The 11952-nt window shown below is 48.0% G+C and overlaps 1 protein-coding gene across 1 annotated transcript; it reads right to left on the bottom strand.

The window, feature by feature from the left end:
• Positions 1-3724: 3724 nt before the first annotated feature.
• Positions 3725-8310, bottom strand: CD8A (CD8a molecule). Its single transcript, XM_012811014.2, has 6 exons — positions 8240-8310; positions 7786-8151; positions 7165-7275; positions 6864-6974; positions 6456-6486; positions 3725-3877 (listed from the first exon to the last, which is right to left on the bottom strand). The coding sequence occupies exons 1-6, from the start codon at positions 8286-8288 to the stop codon at positions 3826-3828; spliced, it is 720 nt and encodes a 239-aa protein (XP_012666468.1). The 5' UTR covers positions 8289-8310; the 3' UTR covers positions 3725-3825.
• Between the last annotated feature and the right edge of the window lie 3642 nt (positions 8311-11952).

The following is an 11952-nucleotide window of genomic DNA, read 5'->3' as shown; positions in this document are numbered from 1 at the left end:
TTCTAACCAGCCCATACCAAGTTTATGGCATAATAAAGGAATCATTTATCTACTTCTGTTTTGTGGGGTAAAAAAAAACATGTGTATGGACATCTTCCACATAGCAAGAAGATTTGTATAACCTATGTTTCAGGCTAACCAACTGGCAAATGAAATATTGCTGGGCCTGAGGCTGGCAGCCTTGAAGTGTGGGGTGCTTGTGTATGTAGTATAACGCAAACAGGTTGGATGCTGTGGCCACCACTGACCCATATGCCTAAATCCACAGCCTACCTTTAGTGTGTTTAAGGCCTGCATGATCTACAGATTGGCTTTCTATTTTCTTCTTGGTCCAGAGAGCCAGCTTTAATGTTTTTTCCTATATTGATGTTATTTAATTTCCAAATTATTTACCACTTTATTTGTGGTAAGTGAAATCATTTTTTTAAGGGTCTAAGAAAAAACCAGCAAGTATTTAACCCCCTCCAGAGTCTCCCAAGTGATGGCAGCCACTGTTATCCTGAATGACCATTCCATACAGGGTGCTGCTGGACAGGCCCTGGCAAGGCCTTATGAGGCTATGTGCTAACATCTGGGATTGTTTGTTCACATCCAAGATGAAGTTAAGAAACTGGATATGCCAAGGACCATAGTGCCAGTCAAGGACCCAGTGCACAAAGTGCACTTAGTAATGCACTTGACTGACTATAAATGTAGTCTAGAGTAGGAATGCTTTGAAGGTGTAACCACTTTACAATAGAAGGGTATTGTAGGAGGAATCTCCTACCTCACCAATTAGGAGGAATCTGTTTATTGTATACTATCATGATTAATGACATTGCTGATGCTTTTACTGTGAAGAATATAAAAGTAACAGAGAAACAGGAGAGTGGAATAACGCTTTCAGGAGATATTCTCACTGTTCTCTGGAATTGCTGGCTTTTCTGTAAATAAAAGTGGAATTGTTAATCTCTCATCTGCTTCTGCATTGATTGGCTTGGGTAGCAGGCAGATGGACTCCCTGGTTCAGCAAAACAAGTGCAGCCCCTCTGCTCTCACTTGAGCTTAAGGTTAGAGAAGAAATGCTACCATGACAGGAAGGCCCTTTCCTTGTTTTTGCCCTGGCCCGGACTCTCGGACATAGGTGCTCCATGGCCATCTTCACAAGTTTGACCTGTTGCAGGATGCTCCTCCTCATCCTTCCTAGGGAATCCAGAGACAACCTGGAGCTCAGACCCTACTGCCACAAGAGGGTCAAAAATTGGCACCCTAGGCTTGGCACCTGTAGCTTAAGTAGCTAAGGCACCAGCCACATACACCAGAGCTGGTGGGTTCAAATCCAGCCTGGGCCTGCCAAACAACAATGACAACTACAATAAAAAAATAGCTGGGTGTTGTAGTGGGCACCTGTAGTCCCAGCTTCTTGGGAGGCTGAGGCAAGAGAATCGCTTAAGTCAGGAGTTGGAGGTTGCTGTGAGCTGTGATTGATGCCATGGCACTCTACCCAGGGCGACAGCTTGAGGCGCTTTCTCAAAAAAAAAAAAAAAATTGGCACCCTCACAGTGGCTCATACCTATAATTCTAGCACTCAGGAAGGTCAAGGCGGGAGGATCACGTAAGCTCAGGAATTGAAGACCAGCCTGAGCAAGAGCAAGACCCTGTCTCTACTAAAAACAAAAAATTAGCCAGGCATTGTAGTGGGCACCTATAGTCCTAGTTACTAGGGAGGCTGAGGCAGGAGGATCACTTGAGCTCAGGAGTTTGAGGTTGCTGTGAGCTAGGCTGATGCCATGGCATTCTAGCCTGGGCAATAGAGTTAGACTGTCTCAAAAACAACAACAAACTGACATCTTCACCAAGCTGGTCCTCAGCCCTAGGGTACCTCCTGGCTCTGATCTGCTGAATGGGGTCAGGGAGAAGGCGGCATAGGAAGTTTCTCAGCTTTCTCTTCTGCCTTCTCACAGGTTAATTGTCCTGCTTTTCAGTTCTCTCAAAGTATCTTTGTTTTATAAACTAAAGAAGTGAAAGGCAGGCATCTGGAGGACTGGTAGTTTCTATTTTTCACTTGCTGGTTGTATGCGTGTGTTCACTGTATGATGCCATCGACCAGTACACTTTTGCACTTTTTGGTGTATATATATATATATATATATTTTTTTTTTTTTTAACTTCAACAAGATGAAGATTTCGTGATTTATTATGAGAGAAATACAATCACATCTGTTACAAAGAAAGAACAAAAGGAGGGAAGGTGATGGAGGAAGAGGCTAATCTGTTTAGATTGATGTGAAAATGGGGGGAGGGGGTCCAGGGAGAAGGTGGGGACTGGCCCAATAATTTTACTTTTTGGTATGTTTCCAAAAGAAACAGATGTGTGCAGAATTTTAGTAGTGTTGTTATAGTGGTTGGATAAGTTAGAAACAAATACCAGCTAATAGTTAAATAAGTCATGGCACAACCAAAACTGGAATGCAATATAGCCATTAAAAAGAGGGTACTATAAATGTTTATTCATTAAAGTTACTTATAAAGGCATAGTACAATCACATTTTTAAAAACTCAGCACATATTTTATATAATATGCATCAAAAGTACCCAGGAAGAATGTACACTATAATATTAATCGGGAATTATACCTGAGGTAAAGAACTATAGGCGATTCTCATTTCCTTAACTATGTAAGCTTTTTTCTCAACAATCAGGCTTCACGTGTGCAACACTGTAAAAGAGGAAATGTGCATTTGGGGAAACAGTTTTGGCTTTTGGCCTCCTTAGGAGAATTTGCATTATGCCCACATCTGCTGGTAAAACAGAGGCCAGGGCCGTGCTGGCAGCTCTCCAACAATTCTATCTTTACAAAATGTAAAAAGTCATCAGTGATTCCAGGAGCATATTCAAATCTGGTATCTCAAATGTAGAGATTCCAGAGGATCTCCGTTCAACTTAACTGATGCTCAGATTACCTTTGTAAAGGGGCAGCCCCTTCTCTTTCACAGGTCCCCCTGCAAGGCTGGGACCAGGAGAGCAATCTTGCCTCTATGGAGGGAAGATTTTTCACATTTTCTTTAAAGATGGAGGGATGTATTTTCCAGGATTCAGTTCACCCCTACACTTTATTCATACTATCTATACAATTTCATGGTGGATTATAAAATGTCTGATGTTGTTCATCTATATTACTGAACTCTATTAAAGGCAGAAGTTCTCTTGTTTTATTTCATTATCTCTGCTAGTCTCTGGGTACAGTAACCGCTACATCATAGGTGCTCAAGAAATACTTCTTCCCTTGCAGTTTGAGACATAAACACACATACACTCTCTCTCACACGCATGCATCCGCGTGCACACACACACAAAGAGACAGAGACCTTTGGAAGAATGTATGGAATGAAGGAAGAGCTGGGAGGTAAGGTTTCTCTGGTGCCAACCTTGATATGCTGTATGACTCAAGCTGTATGTATCAAGCTGTTCCCATTCCTGGGGTTTAGCCTCTCCACTTGTAAAATAGATGATGAAGTTCAGAGTGAGTGCATGCCCCAGCCACCTTCAGCTCTCTCTGCATGATTCCGAGAACGAAACTCTCAAGTAGCTCTGGCAGGCCCCTTTCCGCCCTTTACCCCAATATGTGTGCACAACGATATTGTGACCCTTGCAATGTAGCAGAGACGTTACATGATTCTGTTCTTCAGCAAACATTTAAAGAAAAAGTAACCCTTCCAACCCCACCCCAACATGAATGAATGAACAGATACATAAGGAAAACTGGAAAAAAGTGAAAGAGAAAGACTTGCTTCCCTTCTAAGAAGAGATCTCAGTTTGAAGTCATGTAGTGGCTGTCACACAGGGTTAAACATATCTCTCTGCTTGGCTTGGCTTGCCTCCCGTCCTGACCACAGGCCTGAAAGAGAAGCAGGCAACCATAGATGCGGGGACGGCCCCTTCCCAGCCCCTCTGTGCAGCATCCATCCGTGCCTAACCCCCAACCCCCTGCTTTTGAGGAGCCTGAGAACCGGTCCCTAGGGCACCAGCATGGCACTAGGTGAATGACTTCAGCAACTCTGCTGAGGGCCTTACTAGCACCTTCTGGTTTAATTCTCACAGCAGCCTTAGGAGGTAAGCATGGGGCTTGAGAGGCTAGAGGGGTTGAACGTGCCCAAGGTCACACAACTAGGTGGCTGAGCCAGGAACTGAACAGAGTTTATCTAGCTTCTTGGAGCTCCTGGAAGTGAGAGAATGAGCCTGACAACCAAAAGTCAACAGCTGACCTGATTCTCAGCCCTGGAGGGTCACAGGGAGAAAGGAGGATGTGAGAGCAAACCACCACCATCACCTAAGTGGAGCTGCTTCATCTATGTGTGTCCCTTTGAAAACACAAACTTAATACTACGCTAAAAATGTGTGTTAATTTAATACTGGGCAGCCTCCTACTAAACAGGCTAATTCGTCATGAGTGCCATGTCTACCCTCAGTCCTCTCTCTATTGAAACTGTGCTAACCACCATCACTCAGTATATTAACTTCCAGATGTGTGAATTTCTCAGCTACTTTTAATCCACAAAGCTTTGTATTTTAAGGCAAAGTTTTATTCTCAGTTATTTACCTCAAAATGAGAGTTTTCAGAAAATAGGTTAAGAGATGATTCTCTTGCAAAAGCTTCCAACTACACCCCAGGCAATGAAAATGCTAAAAATCTTGTCTTTTTAAAATTTTTTTGAGAAAGCATTTTGGCCTGTCTCTCTGAGTAGAGTGCAGTGGCATCATCCCAGCTTACTGCAACCTCAAACTCCTGGGCTCAAGTGATCCTCCTGCCTCAGCCTCCCACATAACTGGAACTACAGATGCCCACCATATCCCAGCTATTTTTTAGAGATGGAGGTCTTGCTTTTGCTGGGGCTGGTCTCAAACTCCTTCAACCTCCCAGAGTGCTAGGATTATAGGCCTGAGCCACTATGCCTGGCTCTTCTCTTAAAGAGTCTTTATCTCTGTTGTATAGCAACTATAACATATGCCACAAAGGGGTATAAAATGCAAGCCCCACAGATAAAATTTGAACTTTTTTTGTCTACTGAAAGGAACTGTCATATATACGTGGTTCTTTAACATCCTCCACCCTAGCCCTCGGGCACAGGAAGGAACCTGAGTTTGGATGGAAGTTACAGGCTTGCTATTTGCTGGTAGTATGGCCTGGATGGATCCCTGAATGTCCTAAGCCTCAGTATACTTATCTGTAAAATGGAGGTCATAGTAATTGCTTTAAAGGTTGTTATGAAACTTGACACACATAAAGCAAGTTACTTCTACACTGTAGGCTTTCATCAACTTGTTATTTTTTATAATTGATAATACGAGTATAATTGTGCCTTTGCCACCTTAGGTAGGTTTCCTAATATCTGAGCTTGTGACCTGTGAAAAGCGTCAGTACTATCTACCACACAAGGTTGCTATGAGGATTAAGAGATCCCAAGTACAACCCTTATCATGGCGGCTGGCTAAAGCAGACATTTGTTAAGTGCTACCATAGGACTGCCTCAGCCTGAAGGTGAAGGACAGAGGAGACCGAGGCTTCTCTTAATAGTGCGGGTCTTTTTCCTGATCATTTCATAATGATTACGGGCTAGAATTGAATGGGCAGTCACTTGAGCTGCCAGATAGCTAATTGTCCCTGCCTCTTGTTTCCCTTTGTCTGCCCCAGTCCTTGGCAGTAAATCAAGGCCCTACATGAATAGAGGGAAATTAGGAACTGAGGCCATTATGTATTTGGTTAAGGTGATAAAAGATTGGTTCGCCCTCAAAAAACTAGACCAGGCAAGTAGGAAAAATAAAATGATTTTCTCAAGAAAATAATAAAATGCAGCCAGGTGCGGTGGCTCATGCCTGTAATCCCAGCACTTGGGAGGCGAAGACAGGTGGATTGCCTGAATTCACAGGTTGGAGACCAGAGTGAGACCTCATCTCTAAAACTAGCCTGGCATTGTGGCAGGTACCTGTAGTCCCAGCTACTTGGGAGGCTGAGGCAAGAAAATCGCTTAAGCCCAAGAGTTTTAGGTTGCTGTGAGCTATGACACCATGACACTCTACCAAGGGTGACAAAGTGAGACTGTATCAAAAAAAAAGAAAAGAAAATAACAAAATCTACATGGAATCATTCAAATAAAGAGGATCTCAGGTCCTTTGAGGAGATAGGATGAATTGGGGAAGTCCTCAGATGGGGTTTTTGGTGCTAGACAAGACTGAGATTTACTGAAGTCACACTGCTCCCCCCCCCCCCAGGACAACGTGCGCCTCCATTTTCTCAAGAATGCACGAGGCCTTGCCAGCCTTCTGCCTCTCTCTCTTCAGGGACTAGCTGACTTCCGCCCCAGGACTCCACTGCCAAGACCTCCCTCTGGGAAAAGTTCCCACCACTGTGCTGGGGGAGCCAGGACCCTGGCCAAGGGATGCCCGGGGCGGGCAGGCCCAGAGTTTAAGAGACTCACCTGGGACATCTGCAAACACGTCTTCGGGTCCCTAAAGAATGAAAAAGAAGGAAAAGTGAGCACACACCCCCATGCACACACAATAGTCCCCACATACGGTTTCTCCTTCCCTTTTCTTTGAGGATTATATCTCTGGAGTATCCAGGTTAGGGTTTCTTTTCCATCCCTCTTTCAGGCATCAATTTAAAAACCATGGCAAATACAGATGTGGCTGAACATGGGGAACCTGCTGACTGGAGCCAGCTCTGCTGGGGTCCCAAAGCTGGATGGGGGACTCATGGGGAGGAAAGGGAGGGGCAGGGAGAAAGGTCCTCCCGAGGGGGAGCCCCCCAAGGTCACCAAGGTCGTGAGCAGCGCCTAGGCGGGATTAGGACAGATTCCTGCCCGTTGTGATTCCTCAGGACTCACTGTGGTTGTAGATGACAGTAATGACCAGTGACAGGAGAAGGACCCCGCAGGTTCCGGCCAAGGGCGCCCAGATGTAGAGATCACAGGCGAAGTCCAGCCCCCTCCTGTCCACTGACAACACCCAAGACGCCAACATTCAGGCTCAGGCCCCCCATCTCCTGCCGTCCCAGCATGTCTCTCCACCCGGATCTTGGTTTCCACACCACGTAACCCTCGGCTCTTCTACCGGTTTTAGGGCTGCGGGTGGCAGGGGCTCTATCCGCCGTCTGTGCCGCTTCTAGCCTGGGCCTGCCCGACTTACCTGCGTTGCCCTCTGCGGGCCGGCAAGCTTCTGGGTGCAGGGATCTGTGCTGCGAAGTGGTAGAGGACGGCGGCGTGGGTGGTCGCGGCGTTGGCATAGTGGTGGGCTTTGCTGCAGAGGCAACAGACCGCGATCGGGGACTGGGCTGGGGCTGCGAACGCGCCCCAGCCCCGGCCTACGCTCCTTTTCTTTATCCGAGGGTGGTTCCCGGGTACGAGCGGACCCCTTCTCGCCGGGCGCGGTAGCCTGGGTTGCCGCTCAGCCCGGCTCACGCTGCGCTCCTGACCTTAGCGCAGGGCCCCCCTGCTCTCCACCCCGGGAACCAGCAACCCCGGGAACTCAGGTTGACATCTGCATTTTACCGACGAGCAAATGGAGGTGCAGAGAATTTAAGAAATTTGCCCACAACCACACAAGCACCCGAACTGGAGCACAGATCGCCCAGACGTTAAAAAGCCATGTCCAGTTTTTAACACAGTCGCACTGCAGTTTGCTCGTCTGTAAAATGGGAACCACCTAACTAGTTTCCAGGTGCTCTGAGAGTCTTGAAAGTGAGGCGTCCGTGAAAGTTGAGGTGACCCCAAGCCCCACGCTGGGAGGTGCCGCGCCCCGCTCTCAGACCTGGCAGGAAAACCGTCAGGAAGGGGCTGAAGTGTATTATGGAATTGCTTAGGACGGAGCAGAAATAATAGCCTTGGTCCTCCTTGCGAAAGCCGCTCAGGGTAAGACTGTAGGCGCCGTCGCCGATCTTCTCGCCCGAGAACCGCTCAGAGCCCAGCACGTGGACCTCCTTGCGCGAGTTTTGGGGGATGTACAGGAGATGAGTGGGGCTCGCGGCTAAGCCCGGCGGCTGGTAGAGCCAAGAGCAGCCCGATGACCAGCTGGCCAGCAGCACCTGGCACCGCAACTCCACTGACTGGCCTAGGTTCCAGGTCCGATCCCGCGGCGACACCCTGAATTGGCTCGGCTGGACCACCGCGACGGCATCTGCAGGCGGCAGGCAGCAAGGCTGAGCCGGAGTCCCGCGCCACCGGGCTCCAAGTCCCCCCTACCTTCCCCGACGGCGCAAACTCACCGAGCAGCAGGGCCAGCTGCAGGAGCAAGGAGGCTACCGGCAGGGCCATGGCGCACTCCCCAGGGCGCTGCTCAGCTAGGACGAGAGGGGTTAGGGGAGACTCACTGAAGCTGGTGGGGCGCGGAAGTGGGCGGAGGGGGTGGGGGTGGGGGGAGTTGCGTCCTTCGGCTGGCCACAGAGCCTGATTTCCCGTCTGAAGGATGTGATGTCACCCAAAGCCCCCACCGTGGAGGATCTGGAAGAGTCGCCCTCCTTTTCACAGTTGTCACCTTCCAGCTCTGTTAAGATGCTGAGGGCCACGAATGGGGCTATCGAGGCAGCCTTACCCAGCAGAGGGGGCAGTTGAAAACTGCAGATTTGGGAATGAAGAAAAGGGCGTGGGAATGGCCCTTAGAAATAACTGTCTTGTGGGAAGGGCAGAGAGAGAGGATAAAGGGAGATTAAAGAGGTCAAGAAGGGAGGGTGAGAGTGGGCAGGAAAGGAGAGGCAGTCCCTTCCTTTGCCCTTACTCAAAGCATTCTTGCAATGTCACCCTGGAGCTTTTTGCAAAACGGGCATTGAGTGCTGAAAAGGAAGAGAGGAATTAGTGACCTGCCCACTTCTTGGGACCTCTGGCAAGGCAGTCCAGGTGTTTGCAGTTCACCGAGGAAGGGCCCTCTCCCTCCCCCAGGGAGACTTCCACAGCACTTGAGGTAGCTAGGCCTTGAGTAGAGCTGGCAGTGATCTGCTGACCACACCCTTTGGGGCTTTTGCCAGGCAGCTAAACTCACCCCAGTCTCATCCCTTCTTGGGGCTATTGCAACAGCCTCTACACAAGTTTATGTCCTGACCAGTCATCCAGCCATCTTGCTATAAAAATTATTCTCATAAGAAGATTAGCAGTGTCACTCCTGCAGCTTCCCATGACCTGCACCGCTACATGGAAACTCAGACATCTGGCTCAGTTTACCAGCCAGTGGGTGCTGGCTCCTGCCAGCCTCTGCCCCAGGCTCCTGCCTCAGCCTTTCCCATGCACCTGAAGCTGCATTCTTACAGGCCTGGGCACAGTGCTTGCCCAGCAGAACTCACACGTGGGGCAGACACATGGAACAGAGAATGGCAGGTGGCTTGTAGAATCCAGCAGCAGTTGGAAACAGTAGAATCCAGCCTGCGTTTTCAGGCTCTTACATTGGCTGTCTCTCTGCTTGGAATGCCCTAGAGCCAGCTCCTGTGCTTCCTGAACTTGGACCTCAGTTCTCTCATCCCCAGTCTTCTGGGTGATCTTCACTAACGTAAGTGTGACCTGGGCGAATGGTTGGGTGGAGGCAGTTTTTGTCTTCTTTCCCTGGTGCAACACATATGCTTTTTTTAAGAGATAGGGTCCTGATATATTGATCAGGTTGGACTTGAACACCCGATCTCAAGCAGTCCTCCTGCCTCAGCCTCTGGAGTAGCTGGGGCTACAGAAGGACCCTTCTGTTTTGTTTGTTGCTGTCCTGAAACCTTCCAGCCCCCGTAATGTGACATCTTCCCATTTCTTCAGAGTTCCCCTGTCTTTTCACTTTGAATCCCATGGTGGGTGTACCTCACACTGCTGCTGGACTCTAAAAGCCACCTGCCATTCTCTGTTCCATGTGTCTGCCCCACATGTGAGTTCTGCTGGGCAAGGACTGTGCCCCAGACTTCGTGATGTGTCCCTCACCCCCAGATGTCACATCACTGCATGGGCTGAGGGCTCATGAATGGGGCTATTGTTCTGTGTTTGTTGAACTGCACTCCCTTGTTGGGGTCCAAACTTAAGTGCTGAATGGGCTTTTTAAAAAAATTATGTTGATTATGCCTCCCTTAAAGTATTCAAGGTGCTTATTGCAATGTAAAATTTTATGTTTAGAAATGTTTTTAAAAGTGTCTTTTAAATGGCAAGAGAACAATATATTCTCACAAAACTTCAGACAGTATAAAACCATGCATAAGAGGTCTCCGGTTTCAATTCTCCTCACCATTGTTTATTCTCCAGAGAAAACCACCATTACAGTTGAGTGTCTTTAGATATTATCTGCACATAAACAGATGTTTATACATCTCGTTAGGCACATGGGACCCTATTATGCATATATTTTTTGCAACCTACCTTTCTTATGTAACAGAAGAGAAAGCTTTCATGGTAGATCTACCCCATTCTTTACCAATGAGTGCATTTTATATGGATGTTTCATAATTTAATTCTTCTACTCCTGGACGTTTAGGCAGTTTCAAATTACTGCAATTACTAGCAAGGCTGTGGTAGATACACTGTACCTGTATCAGTGAGGACTTGGGCTAGTACCTGTTGCAATTTCCAATGGAAGTTGAGTGCGTTGGAGAAGGAGAAACTTTTACAATGATGGTTATGACAGACATATAAATGTGTACGTGTGTGTGCATGCATGCATGTGCATGTGTATATGTGTGTGGTACATGTGTCCCTAGCTGTGTAAACCCAGTGCTGTCCCCTACCTCATGTGAATGAGGGGAACAACAAAAGAGCCAAGTCCAGACAGGCCACCCACATGGCAATCCTCATTTATATGGCAGTTTTCCATTTTGCTCCATTGCCACTCACATTGCAGAAGGAATGGCCCTGCCGGCCAAAGCTACAATAAGCGGGTGGTAAAGGACGGCACCTGTGGCTCAGTGGGTAGGGTGCTGGCCTCATATACTGAGGGTGGCGGGTTCAAACCCAACCCTGGCCAAACAGCAACAAAAAAAATTGCCAGGCATTGTGGCAGGCACCTGTAGTCCCAGCTACTTGGGAGACTAAGGCAAGAGAATCGCTGAAGTCCAAGAGTTGGAGGTTGCTGTGAGCTGTGTGATGCTATGGTAGTCTACCAAGGGTGATAAAGTGAGATTCTGTCTCTAAAAAAAAAAAAGAGGGTGGTAAAGAGGATGGCCAGATATGAAAGTGTGCCTTCCCAGGTGGAGGAAGCATTAAAGGGGGCCAGAGTCAACCTCCAGATGATGAAACTAAGCCCCTAAACATGATGATGGCCAGATTTGGGGGTGTACTGCTTGAAATTAGAATAGTTCCATCTCAGTCTCCTGGAAGTGAGCTGTAGCTGGCTTGGGGGCCTTCCAGTCTTGTAGCAAAGAAGCAGCAGCCATAGGGGTGACAGCCCCTTTGAACAGAGAACCATGGGGGCTTGGGGGGGAGGACAAGGCAACATGTCAAACCCACCGAGGAGGCTTTGTGACCCCAATGATATTTTTCACAGAATGTGGTGGATTCTCAATGTAACCACAACGACATCCGCCCTGCAGCAAGGAGAAGAGCAGATGTGATTGCACGAATCTGGAGATGCTCGCTTTTTGTAGGCCAGGTGTGCTGGGGTGGACCTACTCATCACTGCCAGGTGAGCTCCTGTACCCCACACTGCAGCACTCACAGGACGGGGTGAAGAAATGGGAATGACTACACCCTGTCAAGCAAGCCCCTTATTTTTAAAAATATCGAGAGAGAAAGAGAGAGATAATAATTGGCTTCTATGCCGAATTTAAACAAGTCTTTGGCTTGGCGCCTGTAACTCAGTGGCAAGGGTGCCAGCCACATACACCAGAGCTGGCAGGTTAAAGCCCAGCCTGGGCCTACCAAACAACAATGACAACTATAACCAGAAATAAATAAATAAATAAAAATGGCTGAGTGTCATGGCAGGCACCTGTAGTCCTAGCTACTTGGGAGGCTGAGGCAAGAGAAT

The sequence above is a fragment of the Otolemur garnettii genome, unplaced genomic scaffold (genome assembly GCF_000181295.1).
Source record: "Otolemur garnettii isolate 467f Iridium unplaced genomic scaffold, OtoGar3 scaffold00147, whole genome shotgun sequence".
Taxonomy (NCBI): Eukaryota; Metazoa; Chordata; class Mammalia; order Primates; family Galagidae; genus Otolemur; species Otolemur garnettii.
The sequence above is the reverse complement of the archived record's forward strand: the minus strand, read 5'-3'. Positions and strand labels throughout refer to the sequence as shown.

Excerpts from the sequence above, each read along its gene's own strand:
- CD8A (XM_012811014.2), bottom strand. The coding sequence starts at position 8,288 with ATGGCCCTGCCGGTAGCCTCCTTGCTCCTGCAGCTGGCCCTGCTGCTC. Across the intron at positions 7,276-7,785 it reads CCTGACGGTTTTCCTGCCAG|CAAAGCCCACCACTATGCCA; the intron begins GTCTGAGAGCGG and ends TTGCCTCTGCAG. Across the intron at positions 6,975-7,164 it reads GCCCGCAGAGGGCAACGCAG|TGGACAGGAGGGGGCTGGAC; the intron begins GTAAGTCGGGCA and ends GGGTGTTGTCAG.